General features: G+C 42.1%; 1 protein-coding gene across 6 annotated transcripts in view; it reads right to left on the bottom strand.

Annotated features, from left to right (window-relative positions):
• THSD4 (thrombospondin type 1 domain containing 4) overlaps positions 1–23,700 on the bottom strand; it is a 676,260-nt gene that overhangs the window by 101,015 nt on the left and 551,545 nt on the right. For 5 of the 6 annotated variants that reach the window (XM_086322751.1, XM_086322752.1, XM_086322753.1 and 2 more), the window contains one exon: positions 8,534–8,738. The exons of the other annotated variant lie outside the window; for it this stretch is intronic. In XM_086322751.1, coding sequence (XP_086178877.1) covers positions 8,534–8,738 — 205 coding nt within the window. The remainder of the gene's footprint in view (positions 1–8,533; positions 8,739–23,700) is intronic. 6 annotated transcript variants of the gene reach the window in all.

Here is a 23,700-nt window from a genome sequence, read left to right on the forward strand (position 1 = left end):
GATATCCATGAAAGCATTACATGTTAGAGAAGCTTTCTTCAATTTTCTTCTCCAATAATTGGCTGTTTTCTTCTAAAACATCTTTTTAAGATATTTATCTTAGATTTTCATGCTATGGGGTTTTAAAAGGTGTCCATTGATGTTATTTTCAATTATCCATTGATATTAAAGACAAAAGCAGGGGGAAGGCTGTCTGAGAACTCTGAACACGTTGGCCAAACTTGTTAATAGGCCACGTTCTAGGAGATGGGGCACCGGTCCCTAAGCAGCCCCTCTTCTCATTCCAGAATGAATACTGAGGTCTGGGAGCACCAAGTCTCCTGCCCGTACCCTTTTGGATGCCAGGGTATGCAAAATGTGTGTGCTGGCATGCCTGTTCACATAACAGGGTTTTTCACTATTTCCTTGTTTTGCCACCCCTTTCTCCCCGCCCACCCTTCATTTACTTGCTGTCTCCCAGATTCACAAGAAAATGCAGGTCAGCACCCCGCCCCCCATCACAGTTCCCTCTGCTACCTAGGCTGTGACTTCCTCTGCTCTGTTAGTGAACTCTCTTCCACTAACTTTTGAGACTCTGTTCCAGAAATTTGTTAAAATCATGTAATAAATGCCCCCCGCCCCGCCCCACGACCCATTTTTTGGATGGTTATAGGTTACACCCTCTCTTATTCCTTTACTGTCATTTTGAAAAATCTTGGGAGGAGGGGAAAAAAACTCATGCACTCAGTCTGTCATCTTGAACCACAAATCGAAAGCATTATTTGCAATATTAGAGCTGGAGATAGTCTGAACATCCCTCAGTAGGAAAATTCTGAAATAAATTAGGTTGCATCTATTGTACGGAATGCTCTTCATTAAAAATATAATGAATTAGCTTTATATGCATTGATAAGAAAAGATATCATGGTATAACATTAAAATATGAAGAAGGCATATATAATATCAATTTTAGAAAATATATATTTATTTGCAATTCCACAGAGGTCTGGAGGGTATATACTAAACTGTTAAGAGTGGTCCTTCATCTCCGTCTTTACACTTGAAACCAGTGGATCAAGGGTGAGATTGGCATGGAGAAGGAATTTCATCTTTTTGCCCTATGCCATGTGTATTATTCAAAACTTTTACAATGTATATGAGTAATTCTTTGAGGTTAACTGTCATATAAAGCTGACATAGGTGTCATGCAAAGGTGATGTATCACATTATTTACATACTCTAGTCTTTCCCACGTTGAAAGCTGCTCAACTAATAAATTAAACAAAGATGTGCAGGTTACAGATGATCCATGATACTTGACATTTTTTTGCTGACCCCTACTTCCACTGTTTTAAAACTTTTACGAAAACATGCTTAAAAGTAAAGATATTGGCAGTTTATTTTTAAAAGCTTATAAATCTTCAAAAAAATATCCCTTCTAAGGCTGTAAGATAATGTAAGATGTTGGCAGATAGAAGATGTCCTGTAGAATCAATTTTTGCTTGGTATGCTTTTATGTCTGATTTCTTAACTGTTACATAATGACATTAGTAAACTGAGCTGGCTGAACTATGCCAAACTTTGATATTTCAGCTAAAATAATTTCACAACATCTTATTAAGGAAGAGGCAAGTAATATAAAATGTCAATCATTTAAATAAAATTAGATTTAACTTTTTATTTCCAAAGAGCAGGGTTCAGAATAACTCAAGTGGAAAAGGAGACTACATAGCTTACAATAGATACATTGGTTCTAAAGTATTTTTCATGGAAAAAAAAAAAAACCAAAAAACAAAAAACAAGATCTAGGAATCTGTAATCCACCAGCTAGTTTGTATTTTGGACCATGTGAAAAATTCAAATAAACACTGAAAAGTGGAGCTCTGTAGAACTTCATTGGTTTCCAACCTAAAATAAGACAGATAAATATCCCATCTCCTGAAATCTGTGTGTCATTAAAGGTTATGATTCCTCCAGCTTTGTTCAGAGAAATAGTAAGCATCTTGAGATGCTGAGCTGGCCTGTACTCCCAGCTGCACATGGGCCAGAACCCTTGCAAGTTATGGCAGGAACAGGGCCAGGACGCAGGCTTCAGAATCTGAGTCCAACAGGTCCAGTTCTTGATGACCAAACCAACATTAGCCATAAACTCAGTCAGGTTGAATGCACCATCATTTATGTATCAGCCAAAGTTTTTGATATATAAGACTCTTTCTTCTGTGAAGTTTTTTGGCCACACCATGAGGCATACAGAAGCTTAGTTTTCTGATCAGGGATCAAACCCATACCCCCTGCAACAGGAGCATGATATCTTAATCACTGGACTGCCAGGGAAATCCCTTTTGTGATGTTTTCAATTTTTTTTTAATTGAAATATAGTTGATTTACAACATTATATAAGTTCTAAATGTTCAATAGTGATTCAATATTTTTACGACTATACTCCATATAAGGTTACCATAAAATACTGGCTATATTCCCTGTGTGTACAATATACCTTTGTTGCTTATTTATTTTATACATAGTAGTTTGTATCTCTTGATCCCTTACCCCATCGTGGCCCTTCCCCTTCCCTCTCTCCACTGGTAATCACTTGTTTTTTCCCTATAATTGAGGAAAGTAGGGAAAACCACTAGGCCATTCAGGTATGACCTAAATCAAATTCCTTATGATTATGTCACAGTGGAAGTGACAAATAAATTCAAGAGATTAGATCTGATAGACAGAGTGCCTGAAGAACTATGGACAGAGGTTCGTAACATTATATAGGAGGTGGTGATCAAAACCATCCCCAAGAAAAAGAGATGAAAAAAGGCAAAATGGTTATCTGAGAAGGCCTTACAATTAGCTGAGAAAAGAAAAGAAGCAAAAGGCAAAGGAAAAAAGCAAAGATATATCCATCTGAATGCAGAGTTCCAAAAAACAGCAAGGAGAGATAAGAAAGCCTTCTTAAGTGAACAGTGCAAAGAAATAGAGAAAAACAAAAGAATGGGAAAGACTAGAGATCTCCTCAAGAAAACTAGAGATACCAAGGGAACATTTCAAGCAAAGATGGGCACAATAAAGGACAGAAATGGTTTGGATCTAACAGAAGCAGAAGATATTAAAAAGAGGTGGCAAGAATACACGGAAGAACTATACAAGTCTACGGCCATACCACCCTGAACATGCCCGATCTCGTCTGAACTATACAAAAAAGATCTTCATGACCCAGATAACCACGATGGTGTGATCACTCACCTAGAGCCAGACATCCTGGAATGTGAAGTCAGGTGGGCCTTAGGAAGCATCCCTACAAACAAGGTAGTGGAGGTGATGGAATTCCAGCTGAGCTATTTCAAATCCTAAAAGATGATGCTTTGCAAGTGCTGCACTCAATATGCCAGCAAATTTGGAAAACTCAGCAGTGGCCACAGGACTGGAAAAGGTCAATTTCATTGCAATCCCAAAGAAAGGCAATGCCAAAGAATGTTCAAACGACTGCACAATTGCACTCATTTCACAAGCCAGCAAGGTAATGTTCAAAATCCTTCGAGCTAGGCTTTAACAATACATGAGCCAAGAAATTCCAGATGCACAAGCTGTATTTTTCTAAATACAGGAACCAGAGATCAAATTGCCAGCATCATTGGATCACAGAAAAAGCAAGGGAATTCCAGAAAAACATGTACTTCTGCTTCACTGACTACACTAAAGCCTTTGCCTGTGTGGACCAAACAAGCTGTGGAAAATTCTTAAAGAGATGGGAATACCAGATCACCTTACTTGCCTCCTGAGAAACTTGTATGCAGGTCAAGAAGCAACAGTTAGAACCAGGCATGGTTCAACAGACTGGAACAATGGACTGGTTCAAAAATTGGGAATGGAGTATGTCAAAGCTTTATATTGTCACCCTGCTTATTTAACTTATATGCAGAGTACATCATGTGAAATGCCAGGCTGGATGAAGCTCAAACTGGAATCAAGACTGCCAGGAGAAATATCAATAAGCTCAGATATGAAGATGACACCACACTAATGGCAGAAAGTGACGAGGAACTAAAGAGGCCATCTCTTGATGAAAGTGAAAGAGGAGAGTGAAAAAGCTGGCTTAAAACTCGACATTTAAAAAACAAAGATCATGGGATTCGGTCCCATCACTTCATAGCAAATACATGGGGGAAAATACGGGAAAGAATGACAGACTTTGTTTTCTTGGGCTCCAAAATCACTGCGGATGGTGACTGTAGCCATGAAATTAAAAGATGCTTGTCCTTAGAAGAAAAGCTATGACAAACCTTGACAGCATATTAAAAAGCAGAGACATCACTTTGCCAACAAAGGTCTGTCTAGTCAAAGCTATGGTTTTTCCAGTAGTCATGTACAGATGTGAACTGGACCATAAAGAAGGCTGAGCACCGAAGAATTGATGCTTTCAAATTGTGGTGCTGGAAAAGATGTTGAGAGTCCCTTGGACAGCAAGGAGATCAAACCAGTCAATCCTAAAGGCAACCAACCCTCAATAATCACTGGAAGGACTGATGCTGAAGCTGAAGCTCTAATTCTTTGGCTACCTGATGTGAAGAGCTGACTCACTGGAAAAGACTCTGATGCTGGGAAAAATTGAAGACAGGAAGAGAAGGGCACGACAAAGGATGAGATGGTTGGATGGCATCACTGATTCAATGGACATGAGTCTAAACAAACTCTAGGAGATATTGAAGGACAGGGAAGCCTGGCTTGCCGCAGTCCACGGGGTCACAAAGAGTCGGACACTACTTAGCAGCTAAACAACAACAACAACAACAACAACAACAACAACAACAACAAAATCTATGACAAAGGAGACAAGAATATACAATGGTGGAAAAGACAGTCTCTTCAAAAAGACAACTGTGTAAAAGAATGAAACGAGAATATTTTCTCACACCATATGCAAAAGTAAACTCAAAATGGATTAAAGACCTTTAAGACCGGGAACCATAAAACTCCTAAAAGAAAACATAGGCAGAACACTTTGACTCAAATGCTAGTAATATTTTTTGAATCTGTCTCCTAAGGCAAAAGAAACAAAAACAATAATAAACAAATGGGACCTAATTAAACATAAAAGCTTTTGCACAGCAAAGAAAACCATCAAGGAAACAAAAAGACAACCGATTAAAAATATTTGCAAATGATATGATCAATAAAGGATTAATATCCAAAGTATATTACTAGCTCATACAACTCAATATTAAGAAAACCAAAAGACCCGATTGAAAAATAGGCAGAAGACCTGAATAGACATTTCTCCAAAGTTTTTGAGTTTTAAATTTCACCTTTCACATCGCAATTCAATAATTCAATAACTGTAACTTCATCTTTTGTGAAGCAAGCAAAGTAAAGAATGTCCAGTTTTAAAAGTCAGAAGACCATACATGGAAAAACACTCGACGACTAAAGTACTATACATAAAGTACAATTACTATTATTAACTCAGCAAGCAGCTTAGAATAAGTCATTTAAATATTGTGGGCTTTCAAAAACGCTTTGAAAACGAGGTGATTAAACCATCTTCTTCAGCACTAATAATGCAAGTCCTTCTGTTTTCATGGAAATCTAGTTTCTATCTCTATCAAGTTTGGAGAGTCAGTCATTTAAAAAATTCCAAGTATTTCACATGGCATGTCTGATTTTTATTACAAATAACTACAGGCTATTCAGGAAAACAATAGGGCAACTAAAAAAAGCTTGTTAAAGTTGTGCAATTTTTAAAAGCATCTGATCTATTCCTTTCCTCTAAGTTGCCTCCTCTGCAGAACAAATGTATGCAGACAGCCTACTCAATTTTGTGCATCAAGTCAAATTTTTGTACAAAATACAGTTTACACAGGTAGAAGTCACCAAAACAAAACAAAACAAAACATCATTACTCGGAAAATTGTGGAGAACCTTACCATATAACTCTTTGAAAGATGTTTCAAGGTTTGAAAATGTGAATTGTGAAATATAATCTTTGAAAAATTCAAAAATAGCTAGACAGACCTGTGCTCTAATAGCTTACACATAATCTCAAACAATTGCATGCAATTTAACTTTTAAAACATACAGATTTCACAGAACAGGAAATTTAGTAGAATAAGTGGAATAGATTACGAGAACACCTGTGGTGAGAAAAAGACCATTCCATCCATTGTGCATTTTAAAAGAATTAATTTTACGGAAGGCAAATTAAATCTCAATAAAAAGGAAAGAAGAAAACAAAAGAGCCTCTTGAGTGATGCAGCTATGTACTAAAAGATGCTTAAGTGCCATAAACACAGCCCCTGTTACCACCTCTGGAAACTTCTTTCACTCCCATCTGCCCTTCTGTCTCTACTCTCCCACTCTGCCCATGTGGCATCATGTAACACTGCCATGGGCTGGATTTCTCACACACCCCCCTGATCACTGGCTGTAGGAAGCTGTACTTGATTTTCTGAATCACTCTTCCACTGATTCTGGGTACTCACATCCTCCTCTGCCTCCTCTTCATCTTTTTTAGGGAATTACTGTGGCTCAGTTGGCAAAGAATCCACCTGCAATGCAGGAGACCTGGGTTTGATTCCTGGGTCAGGAAGATCTCCTGGAGAAGGGATAGGCTACCCACTCGAGTATTCTTGGGCTTCTCTTGTGGCTCAGCTGGTGAAGAATCCACATGCAATGCGGGAGACCTGGGTTCAATCCCTGGGTTGGGAAGATCCCTTAGAGAAGGAAAAGGCCACTCACTCCAGTATTCTGGCCTGGAGGACTGTAAGGTCCATGGGGTTGCAGAGAGTCGGAGACGACTGAGCGACTTTCACTTTCACGGAATTTGTTTCCATGAAGCTTGGACATACTGACAAGCTCTCTGAGACAAAATAGATTGAACATTTGTCAACTGCTAACAAGTCCCAGGGGCTCTGTGGGGTCCTGAATATTTGTTATCCTATGGCTTCTCAGGAATACTTATAAGAGCAAGATTCTAGATGAAAACACTGGGACTCTGAGAGTAGCTTCCATTCAGACAGCTGGTGGATATTCTCCCAGGTTAACTATTTTAATTTCAGAAGGCACAGCTTAAAAACCACATACTGGTTAGAACTAATTTGATTCAGGGAAAGCACTAAAAACTACACAAAGTTCACAAAATGTGGCATTGTTTGTTGGTGCATTTGAACACAATCACATTTAAAATAATCCCTTGAAGAACGTTTTCTAGGAACAGAATATTTATGAAGATTTGTTCTTTTAATAGTATGAAAGAAAGGAGACAAAAAGACTATCTTTTTTTGCAAATAAAAATAAGGCAACAAACTGCTCATGGGGAACCTAGGCTTATTGCTACTTTGGTGGCTTCTGGGTTTGCCAGAGCAAATGTAACAGTTTTTCCACTTTAATTGGATTTATTTCTGAGTCCCATTTGCCATCCCTACCTCCTCCCACCAATAAAACCAAAGGAAGCTAATTTTAGATGCATTTGCCTGGGTGGAGAAGGACAAGCTGCAGTATCTGGAGGTCTCAGGTTTGGAGTTATCTTCTGGGGTGATTGTGGTATTTGAAATTTGTAAAATTCATGCTCTCTCAGTTGCTGCAGCCAGTGACTACTGCCTGGTGAACCAAAACTGCTCATGGGTATTATTACTTGGTAGATGCTTGGAGACAGACTGCCTGGATTCGAATCCCCACTCCACCTCTTCCTTGCTGAGACTTTGTCAAATTACATAAGTGTCCTGTGCCTGTCTTCTTGTGTATGAAATGGGGATGGGAATAGCTCCTATCCTCCGGGGCTTTGAGAGGGTTCAATGAATTAATACTGTAAAGCACCAAGAATGTCTGGCAAATAGTCTGTGCTATTTAAATTCCTGTTACACAACTAATTAAAGAATAAAAAAGTATATTGCAAAATTGCTTTCCTTATGCTATTTGGTTAACTGATTAGTCCATATTTACATGAATTAGAATTGCTAAAAATTAACTTGCAGGACCTGATTTGCTTAGCATAAAATCAGCCAGAAACCCAGAAGGAAGACTCAACAAATATCTCCATTTGTGGGAAGATGGGTTAAAAATGGTCTCCCAATATTGATGGTATTGCCCCAAATGATCGTTAAGAGGTTCTGCAGCTGTCGTGAAGACGCACACATACTGTTGCCCCAGCCTGATGAAGCACAAAGAAGAGGAAAATGGCCTTTGCCTTAGATCCCTGTGGAGTGAGAGTCTGGACAGGATGATCGACTGCCCGGTCCCCCTGAAATTCCAACAGAAAAAGACGGGCGGATCTCTGCGCTTTTCAAAGATCTTCCCTTGTTTCAGAGAAACAAAGCAGACTGTTCTCAATTTCACAACATGATTTCTCTTGGAAGGAACAAAGGCTGGTTTAAACATCTCCTTCCAAGAAAGACCTTCTTACTTCCTCCGTCTCATTTCAAGGGGACACAGGTGGTGCTTTGGCATTCTCCAGGGACACCTTCTACGTGTCCACGGACCTCTGGACACTGCGTGTTACCATCCTGGAAGGAATGAAGCATCTGAGAACAACAGATGGTTTCCTCTGGGAAAAAGCCAAGCTTACCCAAATAGTTGTTGCTCTTGTGCATCTCGGTGATGTTGATTTTTGTGGCTCCTTGGGGAATCTCCACAACTCGGTGGTAGCCCAGGCTGGTGAGGGCATGCTTAAACACACCCGACACAACCTGGCAGCCTGTGTTATCGCCTCCGCACACCCCGCATTTGTCCACAACTTTGTCGGAGCCTAGGTAGTCATCACAGCCAATGCTCTGCAAAGAGGTGGAAAACAAGAGACTCTTGTAGCATATGTCAGGAGAGTCCCAGGGATGAAGGGCACAGGGGACCACTGAGGATCTACTGGTGGGTCTTGAACTGACAGTGTTCCTGCCCCCATCCAGCTCCTGGAGATGAGCAAGTTCCTCCTGCCTTTGACTCAAAAGAATTTTACTGAGCACCTACTCTGGGCAAAGAACTTCTTTTCTAGGTATGTGCGAAATGTACATTGTAGCGGCGAGGTGGGGGGTCACAAAGAGTAAACTGAAAGTGTTTGTTGCTCAGTCAATCAAACTCTTTGCGACCCCATGGACTATATCCCACCAGGCTCCTCTGTCCATGGGACTCTCCAGGCAAGAATACTGGAGTGGGTTGCCATTTCCTTCTCTAGGGGAGCTTTCCAACTCAGGGATCAAACTCGAGTCCCCTGCATTGCAGGCAAATTCTTTACAGTCTGAGCCACTGTAGTAAACAAGTAAGTAAAACAAGCACATCTGGTGGTAGTAAATGATCAAAAGTAACACAGGGAAAATGAACAAGGAGGATGTGGGGGTTGGACATTTATTTACATAGGTTAGACACTGAAGTTGTCCAGGAAACCCATCCCACATTGGAAGATTTGGGGACCACGATAAGCACTGCACCTAAAACTGGGGTCTGTCCCCACATCTTCTGTTCTAAATGACAGACAATAGAAACACTTAGCCAAGAACCCCCAAAAGTAGTGTTCTCAGGCCCTGTTTCTTAAGAAATTAAATCAAATTGGTTAAGATCTGGATCCCCGCTGGTCTCTGAGTCTCTGAAACGTGGAGCAGTAGGACTTCTGATTGGCTCTTCCAAAGCATTTTTCCCAGAGCAGAAAGGTACAGGAAAGCAAGTGACAGAAACATCAGTAAACGGGATGATATGCATCTAAGTAACAGGATACTGTCTGTAGAGGCAGTCTCCCATCCGGGTTTAAAGGAAATCTGACCTTCTTGCATTTCCTACCGTGAAGAGTCTTCCCATTATTCATCTCAAGATCTTTTTGCTTTATCTTTCCCCTCCCTATTCATGTATCTCTTAGGGCAATTAAACCTTAGGACAGAATGGAATGATTTTCACAGAATCCTTTCCACCACTGATTCCATAGGGCTCACATTCATGTATCCTGAATTTAAAGTCAGGATGTGTGGTCTGCACAGAGAAGCTTCTGTCACAGTTCTGCAGGCAGACAGAAATGAGCTGACTGCAGTTTGGACAATGAAATATCGGGACTACAGTATTTATTTCACCAGGTTCAGGGGATAAGAAATGATACTTGAAATTAGAATGGTACTCTACAACTTGAGAGACATTTGCTGAATCACAGGGTTGTGATGGTTCTGGAATTCTAAGAGCAGTCATCAAACCCCACCGCAGGGGCAAAGTGGTCAGCAAACCTTTCAAAGTCCACCTTGGATTTTGTTAAACAATCTGTTCATGTGGGTCCTACAGGTCCAATCTTATAGACAGAGGCAAATCAAAAGGTGTTCATTCTCCCCCAGCCCAAAGCCTGCTTCGTGTTTTGACTGACATCTCTCTGCAGGCACTGTACATCGGCATTATTACTTCCATATTTCTGCGTGCACATTAGTCCATCAACGATAACTGGTCTTTCTTCACAAATAGCTTCTCTGTAAAACATTATTTCTGACAATAGCAGAACATCATCTCAGTATGTTCCTACACATCCCATTAACCTTTCAAAATGCCATGTTTCCTATGTATTTCTCCTCCCTCAAATAGTTCTTGCTCTCACCCCGCGCACATTGTAGCAGAAAAATAAGGAAAATGCTTTCCGTGCATGGTTTCTACCCTGCACCCCTGCTCTGGGTTCTCCTTTGCTTTTAAATAAGCAAACAAACAAACAAAAACCCACAATCAGAAAAAGTTTGGGAAAGTAGATCCCACTTTGCTAAAGAAAGATGCTAACTGAATGAAGGAGATGCCTCTGATGGTCACTGATGGGGAGATGAACAGAGAAGCTGGCAGCACTCACTCCCTGCCCTAGCAATATCTAACTCTCCTCCCTTCCCCCAACCGTGATCCATTCTTGCTACCCCTGGACTCAACCTCTCCCAGATGGAGCTCATTCTCTTGGGGTACTCCAGGTAAATTAAAGAATGGGTACCAAGACACACAAGTAGGAAAAAAACACTGAGGAATCAGGAAACATGCTCATAGACAGACATGGTTGAAGTGTAGGTTTGCTAGGAGGGATCAAAGGATGCTGGAGAATTCGGCTCAGTTTCTTAAGGATCTTTTTTGCCAGGGTAAAGAATGGGAGTTTTATTCTATTGTATCAACAACTACTCGGTGTCTGAAGAAGGTGAGGGCCACCCTCAGATTTTGTTCAGACGATAACCTCGGCTGTAGCTAGGAGTGGGTCTTAGAGTGGGGAGAAGAGGCAGTCTAGTGAGTTCTTCTCTTGTCAATGGGGTGTATGGGCTATTTCAGGAAAGAACGAGAGCTTTCGAAGATGGGGGCTGACATTGCGTGACTCCTCAGCCTCCAGCCCAGTTAGAGTGGGACAAACACAAAGAAATTATACAGCCGTAGATTGCTTCAGACAACCCAGACACAGACAAAAAAGCATTCTATCTTGTAAATCAGACACGATATTAAAATGTTCTGCACAGTGCAATGGATCCCCCACCAGATTTCCTATACAGCACAGACACTCCTGATAAATCTAGATGTGGAGAGGGAGGGCTACAGCAGTTTTTCCTGGTCTGGGGGTTGCCTTCAGAGAAGCATGTGGTGGCACAAGAGATGGCAAGAACTGAAGATAACATCCTGCCTTCCCAGAACCCATCTCTGGACTCTGAGCGCCCAGGGTTTACTCCTTAAAAAGAGAAGTCAGAAGGGGTGTGTGTGTCTGTGTGTGTGTGAACCTTCTTTGAGGAGTGTCAGGGGGCTAACAGAGCACACTTCTAGGGTTCTTGTGGCCACCCAGGGCCTCTGAAAGACTGGATTGCCATGGAGGTGTTAAATGTCTTATATGCAGGTCACAAAACAGGAAGGACAATCCCATAACATGAACTGGGTGGAGGACATGCTTTTAAGATTTTTATTTTTAACACTGTGACCACTGGCAAATTACCTATCTGACAATTGTCCCTTCTCCTGCATAGGGCTATGATGAGTATCTGATGATATAAAGAGAGAAAATTTGAACTTGGAGTCCAGGCAGGGCATAGCTAAGGAAGTGACCTTTGGGCTAGAATCTGAAAAGCAAGAAGGATCATTTATGGCAAGATCAAAACATGTAAACACCCATTTTATCACTGATGTTGTTGAGTGACTGCACCAGGCAGGCCATCTGGGAAATGCCAGGCTGAATCTGACACAAGTCCTGCCTATGGGAATTTGACTGTAACTGGGGGGATAAGACACACATGCAGAAAATGACATGCTAATAGGCAATGAGGAGTCCCTGCATCCTCTGTGTCATGCTGAGTCAGATCAACTCTCTTTTAGAAAGCTGATAATTACCAATGGGGCAGATAAGTCTGGAGAATGTGGCAATATCCCAGTCCGAACTAGGGAAATAGTGATGGCAAGAAGAGGATTTCAGAGATGCTTAGGAAGCAAAATGGACAGGCCTTTGTGAGGAGGAAGGGAGCTCCATTTGTCGCCCTCCTCTTCTTCTTCCCCCTCCTCCTCAGTCTTGTCATACCTAACATTTACAGTCTTTGTCATTTTCCAGGTCCTCTGAATATACAGTTTTCTCATTTACTCTTAAAAGCAATCTATACTATTGCTGAAAAACTAGGAAAATAGGACTTAAGAGACAGATTAGGTGACTGACTCAAGGCCATTCTGCTAATAAGTGGTGGGGCTGGATCTGAAGCCAGAGCCCATGCTTATAACTATTATGCAAAAACTGTCCCCCTCCAAAGGATCAGAGGTCACACTGAGGGTTAGAGCATTACTGAAGGAGTGGATGGTGGCAGTGACCCAGATGTAGAGGAGGAAGTTCAAGGCAGTGTTACTACAGCGACAGTGAGAACTTGGTCCAGGAGTGACTCTGGTGTTCTCCTCTTTCAACATTATGGAGTATCAAACACATCATGTATCTCTCACACACAGACTATTTTAATACTATACACCCAGTAAGTGAATAAATATTCTGGCCCATCTTCCTATCACATTACCTTCTTATTGTTTTAACTTTTCATTTAAGACTCACAAAAAGCTATAAAAAGAGTACAGAGCATTTCAGTGACCCCATCACCCAGCCTCCCTTGAGAACAATATCTCACATTGTCAAAACCATGTATATCATGCATATCAGTATATTAACTCAATAATAAACTTCATTTGGATTTTGGCATTTTTTAACCTGCACTTTTTTTTGGTGTATGTCTACAAAAGTTTATCACATGTCTGGACTTGTGTGCTGTGTTACTTTCTTTAAAGCATCTAGTATTCTCCTCCAAAACATGGCTGGGTAAATTGATAAGGGGAGCTGACGTCATTTACCAGGAAAAGCAGTTCGGCATGATAGAAAGAATATTATACTGGGAATCAGGCAACCTGAAGCACAGTCCTGGCTCAGTCCCTAACTTACATGTGATGCTGGATGGGTTGCTTCTCTCTGGGCTTGGTGCTGAACATTTCTATCATCATCCAGACCTACACGGGACATTGCTCAAAAATGAATCTGAAGTGAATTCTGGTTTTGCATATCAGAAGTCTGGTCAACTGGTCTCTGATGGGCATGACTTAATAGCGCTGGTTTATGCCTCTAATGGGCTTTCCTGGTGACTTAGAGATAATCTGCCTGCCAATGCAGGAGATGAGGGTCTGATCCCTGGGTTGGGAAGATCCCCTGGGGAAGGAAATGGCAACCCACTCTAGTATTCATGCCTGGGAAATCCCAAGACAGAGAAGACTGGCAGCTATAGTGCATGGGGGTCACAAAAGAGCAACTGAGCGACCGAACACAACAACACGTCTCTAAACTCTTCAGAGGCACCACCCAAGAGGCAACACTGGAGGCTGCTAGAGCTAGGTCTTGTGCTGCGTCTCCAACTTAAGGGTGTGCCTCATTGGACGCGTCAATTAGCCATTCTGAGCCTCAGTTTATCTGTGACTGTGGTGGCACCTTCTAGCACAGTTGTGAAAATTGAATGAAGTAAACACAGAAGGCATTTAGCAGGATGCTGTGATAGGGTGGCTTCTCAGAAAACACTGGGTTTATCATTTTCTTTACAGACTTGGTTTTATCTGGAATCCATCCATTTTCAAGTAAATCCCATCACATATAAGTGCTCAGACTCACTCCTATTTCTATAGCACTTTCTATTACTTCTCAGTTGTAGATATTCTCTTCTTCATTTGGAGAAATTCAGAGAAGTCTGAAGAGCTAAGAAAAGGCCAAGTTCACCAAAAATGTAAGGCACCTTATGTGGTTCCTTTGCATCCTCACTGCTCCAACAGTACCAAGTGAAAATGGTCAGAACAAGCATCTGGTCTTTGGTCTATCTTTATTTCATCTCTTTCTTTTTTTCTGCTCGTCACGTACTGTCATTCAAAAGAGATATTTCTTGTTGTTACAAAGGTGATTGGACGGCCATCAGATATCCTTTTACTCTTCCAGTGATTTTTGCAACATGTTGTAGGAAAATTTTACATGTTGCAAGCCATCACAGGAGAAATTGCTCAAGAACTGCCCCCAGTTGTGTGCCAAAATTAACCTAAATGAAATTTCCTGTGGGAAATGAGCAATCTGGACGACATATTTGGTGGTGAATTTCACAGGGAGGAGGCCTCTGTATATCATGGCAGGGTAGGCTGGTGCCAGGCGTGCAGATACTGGAGCTTCGGACTCCCTAATGGGAAGCAGATGTTTCTCTGTGTGCTCAGTAAACACACCAGATAGGGTAACCTCCACCGGTTGGCCAGATGACACCAACAGGTAAAACGAAGTGCCTTAATAACCACGCTGTCACAACAGTGTGGGAGAGCAGTATTATTAAAATGATTAGTCGTTAACACCAATGTTCTTATATTTATGCTGAACTAATTCGTGGAAATATATATGGATTCCAAAACTTCTATTCACAACATCCTGTTGAAAGAAATTCTTGGGCTTATGATAAATATCTCCTTTTTTTTTACAGTCAGGAATGTAGATCAATACCACCTTCCTGGAAAGCTGTTTAGCAAAAAATACTGTTTGACCCAGGAATTCTTCTTCTTCTTTTGTTTTGCTTTAAAATTTTATTTATTTATTTTTGGCTGTGCTGGTTCTTTGTTGCTTTTCTAGCTGTGGTGTGTGGGCTTCTCATTGCAGTGGCTTTTCTTTTTGCGGAGCACGGGCTCTAGGGCGCTGCAGGCTCCAGTAGCTGCGACTCCTGGGCTCCAGAGCACAGGCTCAATAGTTGTGGCGCACAGGCTTCGTTGCTCCTCGGCCTGTAGGATCTTCCTGGATTAGGGATCGAACTCATGTCTCCTGCATTGGCAGGTGGGATTCTTTACCACTGAGCCACCATGGAAGCCTCCAGGAATTCTTCTTCTAGGAATTTACACTAAGGAAATTATAAGAGGCCAACAATTTATGTATGAAGGATCTCATTACCATATTATTATTAATTAAAAAATGGAAACATCTTAAATGTCCAACATAGGGAAATAGCTACACAATAAACAAAAATTATCTGAGAAATACTGGATGGATCTTTTCCCAGTTGTTTTCTCATTAAAATCTTCCAGTGCTTGTGCCTACATGATGGACTCTCAATACAGTTCAGTAAACGTTTCCTGGGAACCCATACTATGTGCTAATACAGGGCTAGGCAGGAGACACGAAGGTAAAACCAACCTGGTTCCTACTAAAAACTTATAGTTCAAATCAGGGGTCTGCAAACTACCGCCCACTGGCCAAATCTGGCCACCACCTGTTTTTTACAAATAAAGATTTATTGGAACACAAACATGCCCATTAGTTATTGTGGGGACTGCTTTTGTGTTACAACAGCAGGGTTGAGTGGTTGAGACAGAGATAGTGAAGTGGAGCAAGACCCTATGGTCCTTGTCCTCATGTCCTCAGCTTAACTTTCATCTATGGAAAACTTAAGCCAAAGACGAAGTTTAATCAGAGAAGTGAGAAAATGTGGAAACAAAGGAAAACAGTGAATGGGAAATAATAACTTCCTAGTCGTTTAGCATAGTAAGGACTTCTAGTTCCTTCTCAAGGGTGATAGATAATATTCTGAGCCATATCCTGTGAGCTGTCTTATAGATACTAAAACCCTCCTCAGGTGAAAGAAGCTAACTACATGATGACCAGACTGTAGCTGTGAAATAAGCTGTCACAGTTCCAAGAGCCGGCCTCAAGAAATGGAAACAAACCGACCCTGGAACTGAAGATGAACTATACTTAACCTAGATGATGCTGGTCAGACCACTGATGACCAATTTCAAGATGACTGTCAGAACTGATTGTGGTATTTCTGCATGTAGCCCCCTCCCCTCCCTCAACCTCTTGCCCACTGATTGTCAGTGTGGGGCAAACAACCTCTGGACAGGCATCTGCCCTCCCACCCCTGGCTGTCGGCATCCCAAACAAAGAAAACTCTCCTTTCCACCAACCTGGCCTCTTTAATAGCTTTTGAGCAGCAAGCAGCTGGACCCTACTTTTAGATACAATAGTATGGCCCACAAAGCCTAAAATATTTGTTTAGGAGAAGGCAAAGGCACCTCACTCCAGTACTGTTGCCTGGAGGATCCCATGGATGGAGGAGCCTGGTAGGCTGCAGTCCATGGGGTCGCTAAGAGTCGGACACGACTGAGTGACTTCACTTTCACTTTTCACTTTCATGCATTGGAGAAGGAAATGGCAACCCACTCCAGTATTCTTGCCTGGAGAATCCCAGGGATGGGGGAGCCTGGTGGGCTGCCGTCTACGGGGTCACACAGAGTCGGACACGACTGAAGCGACTTAGCAGCAGCAGCAGCATATTAAAAAAAAAAAAAGCCAACCCCTGGTCTAAATCAAAAGGCAGACACGATGCCATCTTTCAATATGGTGTGTAAATGTTCAGAGGGAAGCATGCAGAGCCCTGCACAAAGACGGAAGCTGAACTTGATGGCTCCAGTCTGCCCCTGACGGCCCTCATCCTGTATCACACACCGCTCACTTGATTTGTCTCAATGTATCTCAACTGTAAGATACAAGGTCAAGAGTTACCTTCCACCTCAGTCATTTTCTTTTTCCCCCTTAAGCAGAAAACGCATACTTTTCAAACAAAACCTCATGCAGAAATAGAGAACTTTCAATACGTAAACTGAGAAAAGCAGAATTGTTCTGTTGAAGAGGGGCTGGAAGGGTTTGGAAGCCCCATGTCTTGGCATCCTGCCAGCTCTTCCTCCTTGTAGCCAGGGTTTCTCAACAGCAGCTCTAGTGCCATTTTGGCCCAAATAGTTCTTGGTTGTGGGAACTGTCTTCTGTGCTGTGGGATGGTTAGCAGCAGCCCTGGTTTCTATCTACTGGATGCCAGTAGCCACCCCCGGCCTCAGTATGACGAACAAAAATATCTGCATAGGCGTGCGAACATGGGCGCTCAGCTGTGTCCAACTCTTTACAACCCCATAGACAGTAGCCTATCATGCTCCTCAGTCCATGGAATTTTCCAAGCAAGAATACTCCTTGTCCAGGGGATCTTCCCAACTCAGGGATTGAACCTGTGTTTCTTGCATTGGCAGGTGGGTTCTTTACCACCTGAGCTACTGGGGTAGGCATTGTCAAATGTCCCCTAGGGAACACAACCACTCCTGGTTGAGAAGCACTGCTCTAGTTTATTCCACAGTTCATGGGAGACCTAAAAGCACAGGTACCCCAGAAAAAAGCTTTAAAACAGTGGCAATTTCATAGAAGTGCAAAACAGTTATCTGTAAATGTCAGAAGCTAATGAGCAAAGAATACGTAATTATCCAGTCTTAAAAAACACTTCTCCATTGCCATCAAGCTGCCTTCTAGAGCCCTTGATGCTTGCCTTTTGGCGTAACTTCAATACGAGCACATAGGTACTGGAACGAGCACAGTGCCTGGCATACAGGAGCTGCATAGTAAGTGTCTGTTGAATGAGGGAGCAGTATGGTTGAGGAACCAAGAGAATAAAGTTATAGGAACCAATTTGCTTCTTCAACTGAATCATCTTGAAGTTTCTTCTGGTGCTAAACTGTTTCTGGGGGAAAAAGGGGTACAGTCCTGATGTGAAAAAATCCTGCCATGACTAAAGGAGAAATTTGCTTCATGTAGACAAAATTAAATTGGAAACAAGAATCAATGGGAACCAAACTAACAATGTCATTCATTGGAAGGGAAGAAACGGCACATGGGATAAAAGGTATTCTGGCTTCCTTAATGAAGGCAATTGTGAAACTGGCAATCTGGCTTTAATCAAGTTTTGGCTGTCCCTTTTCAGTACTTCATCTCATTTCATTAGTGAATAGCACCTTACCAAGTGACTCAATTGGAAGAAAATGTTGGCACCCTCCTAGGATAAAATTGGGTGAGAATCAACTACACCAATGTTTATAAATCTGAAGGATGGGATCCTGAGAGGGAACATTTGATATGCAGTGAGAAAATTACCAACCCTTCTCCTCCTAGGGTCATCTTTCCCTGGAGACTGGGGATATTTCAAACTTTAAATTTCAATTCCTCACTTTCATGATCTTCCTCCCTATTGGACTGAAATGAGGGGGCATGAATGCATTATAAGGACAACTTCTCTATCATATTAACAAAAGTAAGGTGCCCATATTTTTTTTAACAGAATAGGAGAAACCTCCGAACTTTACTTTTAAAATGTAAGACTGACTGGTAACTTCTCTGTTTAAAGAGAATTCTGTTTAATAGGGAACTCTGCTCAATGTTATGTGGCAGCCTGGATGGGAGGGGAGTCACTCCACTGTGCATTTGAAACTATCACAGCATCATTAATTGGCGATACTCCAATATAAAATAAAAAGTTAAAAAAAGAATTCTGTTTAAAATATCTGGTCAGATTGTATCTTAACTCTATAGGGCTGCCAAGGGGTCAGGACCAGGAAGTTTCTTGCAGAAGGGAGCAGAGAGATGGTGTCTATAGATCACCTGTGAGTCAGTAGTGAGTTGGGCAGATGAACTATGCTCCAGCATAGAGGTTGCTTGCACACTGGCCCAGTTCCCATGGCCTCCTGGGCACAGACAGCCCACACCCACAGGTGTAGGCCCAACCAGAAGGACCTGGGAGGATCCCAGTCCCTTCCAGGGACCAGAAGGCAACGAGGGAGGCTCATGCTTGTCCTTGTCATTTCCCATAATTCAGTCTATCTCTAGACCTGCCTGTTTGCATTTTCCTCCACAAGATGGCACCTATAAGCCTTGGTAAAAGGGTACTCACATAAGCAGTAGTTTATGGACAAGAAACAACAGTTAAACATTAAAAGGAGTGGTAGTCTAGGAGCACAAGAAGGGTAGATTCAGAAATTCAGGGTGACTGCATATTTCTTGGCCCTTACGTGCAAGTTTCTGCCATGCTGTTAAGATGTGATGTTCACTTGTCAAAATGTTTTTGTGGAGCATTTAAAAATGTGGGTGGAAAAAAAAATGTGGGTGGAATATTCAGGCCTTCTATTTCCAGAATGTTCAAGAAAATGCTGAAAAATCTATGTGAGTTAAACTTCAGGGGTTAATGGGATTTTTTGCTGTCTCTGGGGGATCTCTTCAGGGATGGCTGACAGGAGTGGTGGGGTAGGAGGAGATGAGAAGGAAAGACTGGCTACCAAAGCACAAGGGCTCAATCCTAAGACTCTAGACTGGGGGAAGGCACACTAACACTGTTTTCGGAAGATGCTTAGCACACACAGACAATGGATTACGGATGGAAGAGACTAGAGGTTGAGAAGCACAAAGACAACACATTAGGAGGGACACAGAGGGATGGAGGCCGGGACCAGAGAGACGGAATCAGAATGGAGGGCAAGGGCACAATGATGGAAGGCTGATGGAACAACTAATGGATTGAAGAAGGATGGTCTGTGGAAGGTGAAGTAAGGAAGACTGGGCAGTCCGTGGCTTTGGAACCTTAAAGATTACTACAGAAGTTTTCCTAGAAAATCAGGTCTTTGATGGAGTCATCTTAGAGCGAGGGTCTGAGGGTACATCTTGATCCTCATTAATTCATTCATTAAATTTAGTCATACAAATTCTCTTTCTCTCTTTCACTGGAACTTTCCTCTACGACACTAAACATTGTTATTTCAGCTTTTTGGATGGAAACCCTTTCAAATCTTACTTATCATTCCTCTGTTTTGATTTTCTTTTTAAAAATAAAGAACAATATGCACTATTGGATCTTCGCAACCCTGCTGCTTCAGAAAGTGTGGTCCATGAACTAGCAGCATAGGCATCATCTGAGAGCTCCTTAGAAACCTCGGGCCCCATCACGGGCTTAATGAATTAGGGTCTAGATTTGAGTAGCATCCTTGGGTGAGTTCTGTGGCACCCAAGACCATTTCCAGGTCACTTTTTTTTTACTCCAAGTCCTTATACTTTTCTCAAGTTGCACAAAACTCTCCCATCCAGTTAAAATAATGACAACACAACCTTATCACCTTCTTGGTTAAAAATAAAAAAAAGAAATAATGCCTTTGGAAAGTTTTTCTCTGTGATATTTTTAACAGGGACAGGGACAGAGGAGAGACATCACATCCATAAACACAGTATCTTGAGAATCCCAGTGCTGGACAGTAGGGACGTCTCCAGGAGCCCCAGTCCCTTGCTTCACGGATGAGGAACCAAGTTTGGGGAGGAAAGTGATTTCTCCAGGGTGGCAGAGAGGACTTCCTTGCCAGAGTCTCCTTTTTATACTATGATGTCCCCCTCCTCTTTCCAAGGCTGGGGTTCATTGTTTCCTCACTCAAATGGTCTATGCTCTTTTCTTTCTCCTTATGTCCCCATAATCACATGAAAAAGATTTTTATCTACTAGCCAGAAGAGCAACTCCTTTTGGAAAGCAAATTGTCCCTGTGAAAATATTTGGGTAAACTGTGCAGGCTGGGAGGTGGGACCTTGAGGCCTGGGTGTCAACAGGAACCAAGGCAACAAGAGAGAATGGTGAAACTGAGATAGAGCTAAACAGTAGAAGAGTCTGCTTTGCTTCCAGAGCTGGAGATAGAAGAGAGAGAGAACGACCAGGAGGAGAGAAGCTAGGAGATTGCAGAGGGTCGATGAGAAGCCCTGAGTGGTTGGGAGGACTGTTAATACTGACCTTGAATTTGAAGTTGACTTGTGATTTAAACTCTCTGTTCCCAGACTTCTTAAGTCTTCACTGAAACTTTGCATTTACATTATACCTATTCTCCTGCCTTTAATACTCCTGGTTTAGGTTCTTTAATCCCTTTTCATTTCTATAATCTGGAGTAAAAAATTCTCTTCTGTATTTCCACATCTTCAAAAGTCTTTTCTTCTAGACACATGGATGTCCACCAAAGAGCACCCGTAATGCATGCTACCCCTGCAGGTGATTTCATTTTTCTGAGCCTTAGTTTCCTTCCCTCTAAAACAGTGGCATTAAAATAGAGTTTCTCAAGTCTGCTGTGAAGTTTAAATGAGAACATGCAGATGGAGGCACCTAGTTCAGAACTGGTTTGGACTTAGGGCTAGAAAAATGTTGTTACCTCCCTTCTTGAGGCTGCACCTGCCTCCCTTCAGTGACCTGTTCCTGGGCGTGGCCAAGGGAATTCATCTTCTCACACCAGGCACATACATTCTACTCTAAGAGAGGAGGTTGGTCTGTTTGCACTGTCCACAGAAAGCTCACTTCTATTTACACAGGATTCTCAAGCGGTGCTCCAAGCCAGGTTGTAACAGGAAAACTCCCGTGATCTATTTGCATTTCAATCACATTCTGGGACAATGGTATCAAGAATTCCAGAGATTTTTTTCTTACAACTTTGTTACCTCTCTATTTTTGAAAAAAAAAAAAAAAAAAGTATGGGTTCATTTGTTTTGTGTTTCCTGGTTTGTCTTAGACACCAGTAATAGAAACCTTCAAAAGTTGTAAATGGATCATTTTGGACTTCCCAAGTGGCCCTAGTGGTAAAGAACGTGCCTGCCAATGCTAGAAACAAGAGATTCGGGTTTGATCCCTGGGTCGGGAAGATTCCCCCAGAGGAGGACATGGCAACCCACTCCAGTATTTTTGCCTGGAGAATCCCATGCACAGAGGAGCCTGGCAGGGTGCAGTCCATGGGGTCGCAAAAAGTTGGACACGATTGAAGCGACTGAGCACACATGCATACATGTTCATTTTAGGAAAAGAGCAAGGGAGGCTGTGGATGGAGCTCATAGCTCGGGCATGTTGGTGCTCAGTGAAATTTTGAGTGCAAGGAACTTCTTTTCTAGGTATTACGGGCACTGTCTTAGATAGGGATTCAAGCAACTCCCAGGGATTCAGGTAGTAGGAAGCCCCACATACCTGCCTGACAGCTGTCATGGGTAGAGAAGTGGCCATGTGCTAGGCACCTAACATGTTATTCTGTTTAATTTTCTTGACTGTCCCTACTTTATCGAAGTTCACAGAAGGTAAGTAATGTGTAATATAGAGGTGGTGATGGTGGGTTTGAATGAAGGGACTTCTGGCTCTTTCTCCTTTTTGACCTGCATAGTCTCTTAACCCAGAGGAAATCTTTTTACTTTAAAAATGGAACCCGGGACTTCCCTGGTGGTTAAGTGGTTAAGAATCCACCTTGCAATGCAGGGGACACAGGTTCCATCCCTGATCAGGGAACTAAGATCCCACATGCCACAGAGCAACTACTGAGCCCCTGCTCCGAAGCCAGAGAGTCCATGCACCACATTGAAAGAGTCCCCATGATGCAATGAAGTTCCCAAGTGCTGCAACTAAGACCCAAAGCAGCCCAATAACTAACTAAATATTAAAAAAGAAAGAAAGAAAGAAAGGAAAACAGAGCCTGGTGAATGGCCAACCAAGGGTTATACATATTGAGGGCTAGACTATCCAAGAAATCAAATAAGGTTAATGTTTTAATAACTGAGCGACTAAGCACAGCACGTTCCTTCTATGGCTAGGACTGCTCTCTGGCTTTTCCTAAGGTGCCTCCACAGAGGTGCTCTGTGCAGTCTGAGGCCTCCCCTTCCACAAGAGCTGACTGAATAGTTTCAGCACCTCCTATAGCTTCTCTTTGTTCTCCTGTTCCCCGCAAAGTCCCCTGATGTCTCTCTCCTCTCACACAGCACTCATTCACCTAAGGGAAGGAACATCTCTATCACTACCCTTCCTTCCATAATAAATTCCTAAAGTCCAAGCTTATTCACTGAAATAGTCACTGATTTTCTCAGTTGTCCTGCTGGGAAAGGAAACTGTTGGTTCACCAAGCTAGGAAATATTTATGACTCAAGGAAAAATATCATTCCATGGGGGAGATCATTACACGATCCAAGAGAATGCACTTTAGGGCAAGATATCCAATCAGATAATTCCTTCTTCTAACCACAGATGCATCCAGTGTGACTATTTATTTCATTAAGAAATAAAGACATTGTGTTCCATGCATGCTCAGAAGGAAGAAATCTGGCTGAAATATTTAAACACGAAGGCTCCTTCACGCTTCTTTTGAAGGACAGCTAAGAACAGGGTTATCTGTCAAACTCAATGTGTTCCATAACAGTAATTCAGGTGGCAGCCAGATGAATAGTCCTTGTGCTTGCAGAGAATGTCCCTTCTTCTGCAACTTGGAACCAGAAGGCAGGGCCATGGGAGATAGGATCCCTCCACATGGCTTCCAAGTGACTATATTAAGAATATGCAGTTGTGTACATAAATATTTAGGACATGCAAACCAGTTGGATAAACACTGATTCATCTTCTTTGGTGGAAGCTTGAAATTCTTAATTTTCACCAGTCCCTTCTTTAAACT

Source organism: Bos grunniens, chromosome 10 (assembly GCF_055505025.1).
Source record: "Bos grunniens cultivar Pamir isolate PY7600 chromosome 10, Bosgru_T2T1.0, whole genome shotgun sequence".
Lineage (NCBI taxonomy): Eukaryota > Metazoa > Chordata > Mammalia > Artiodactyla > Bovidae > Bos > Bos grunniens.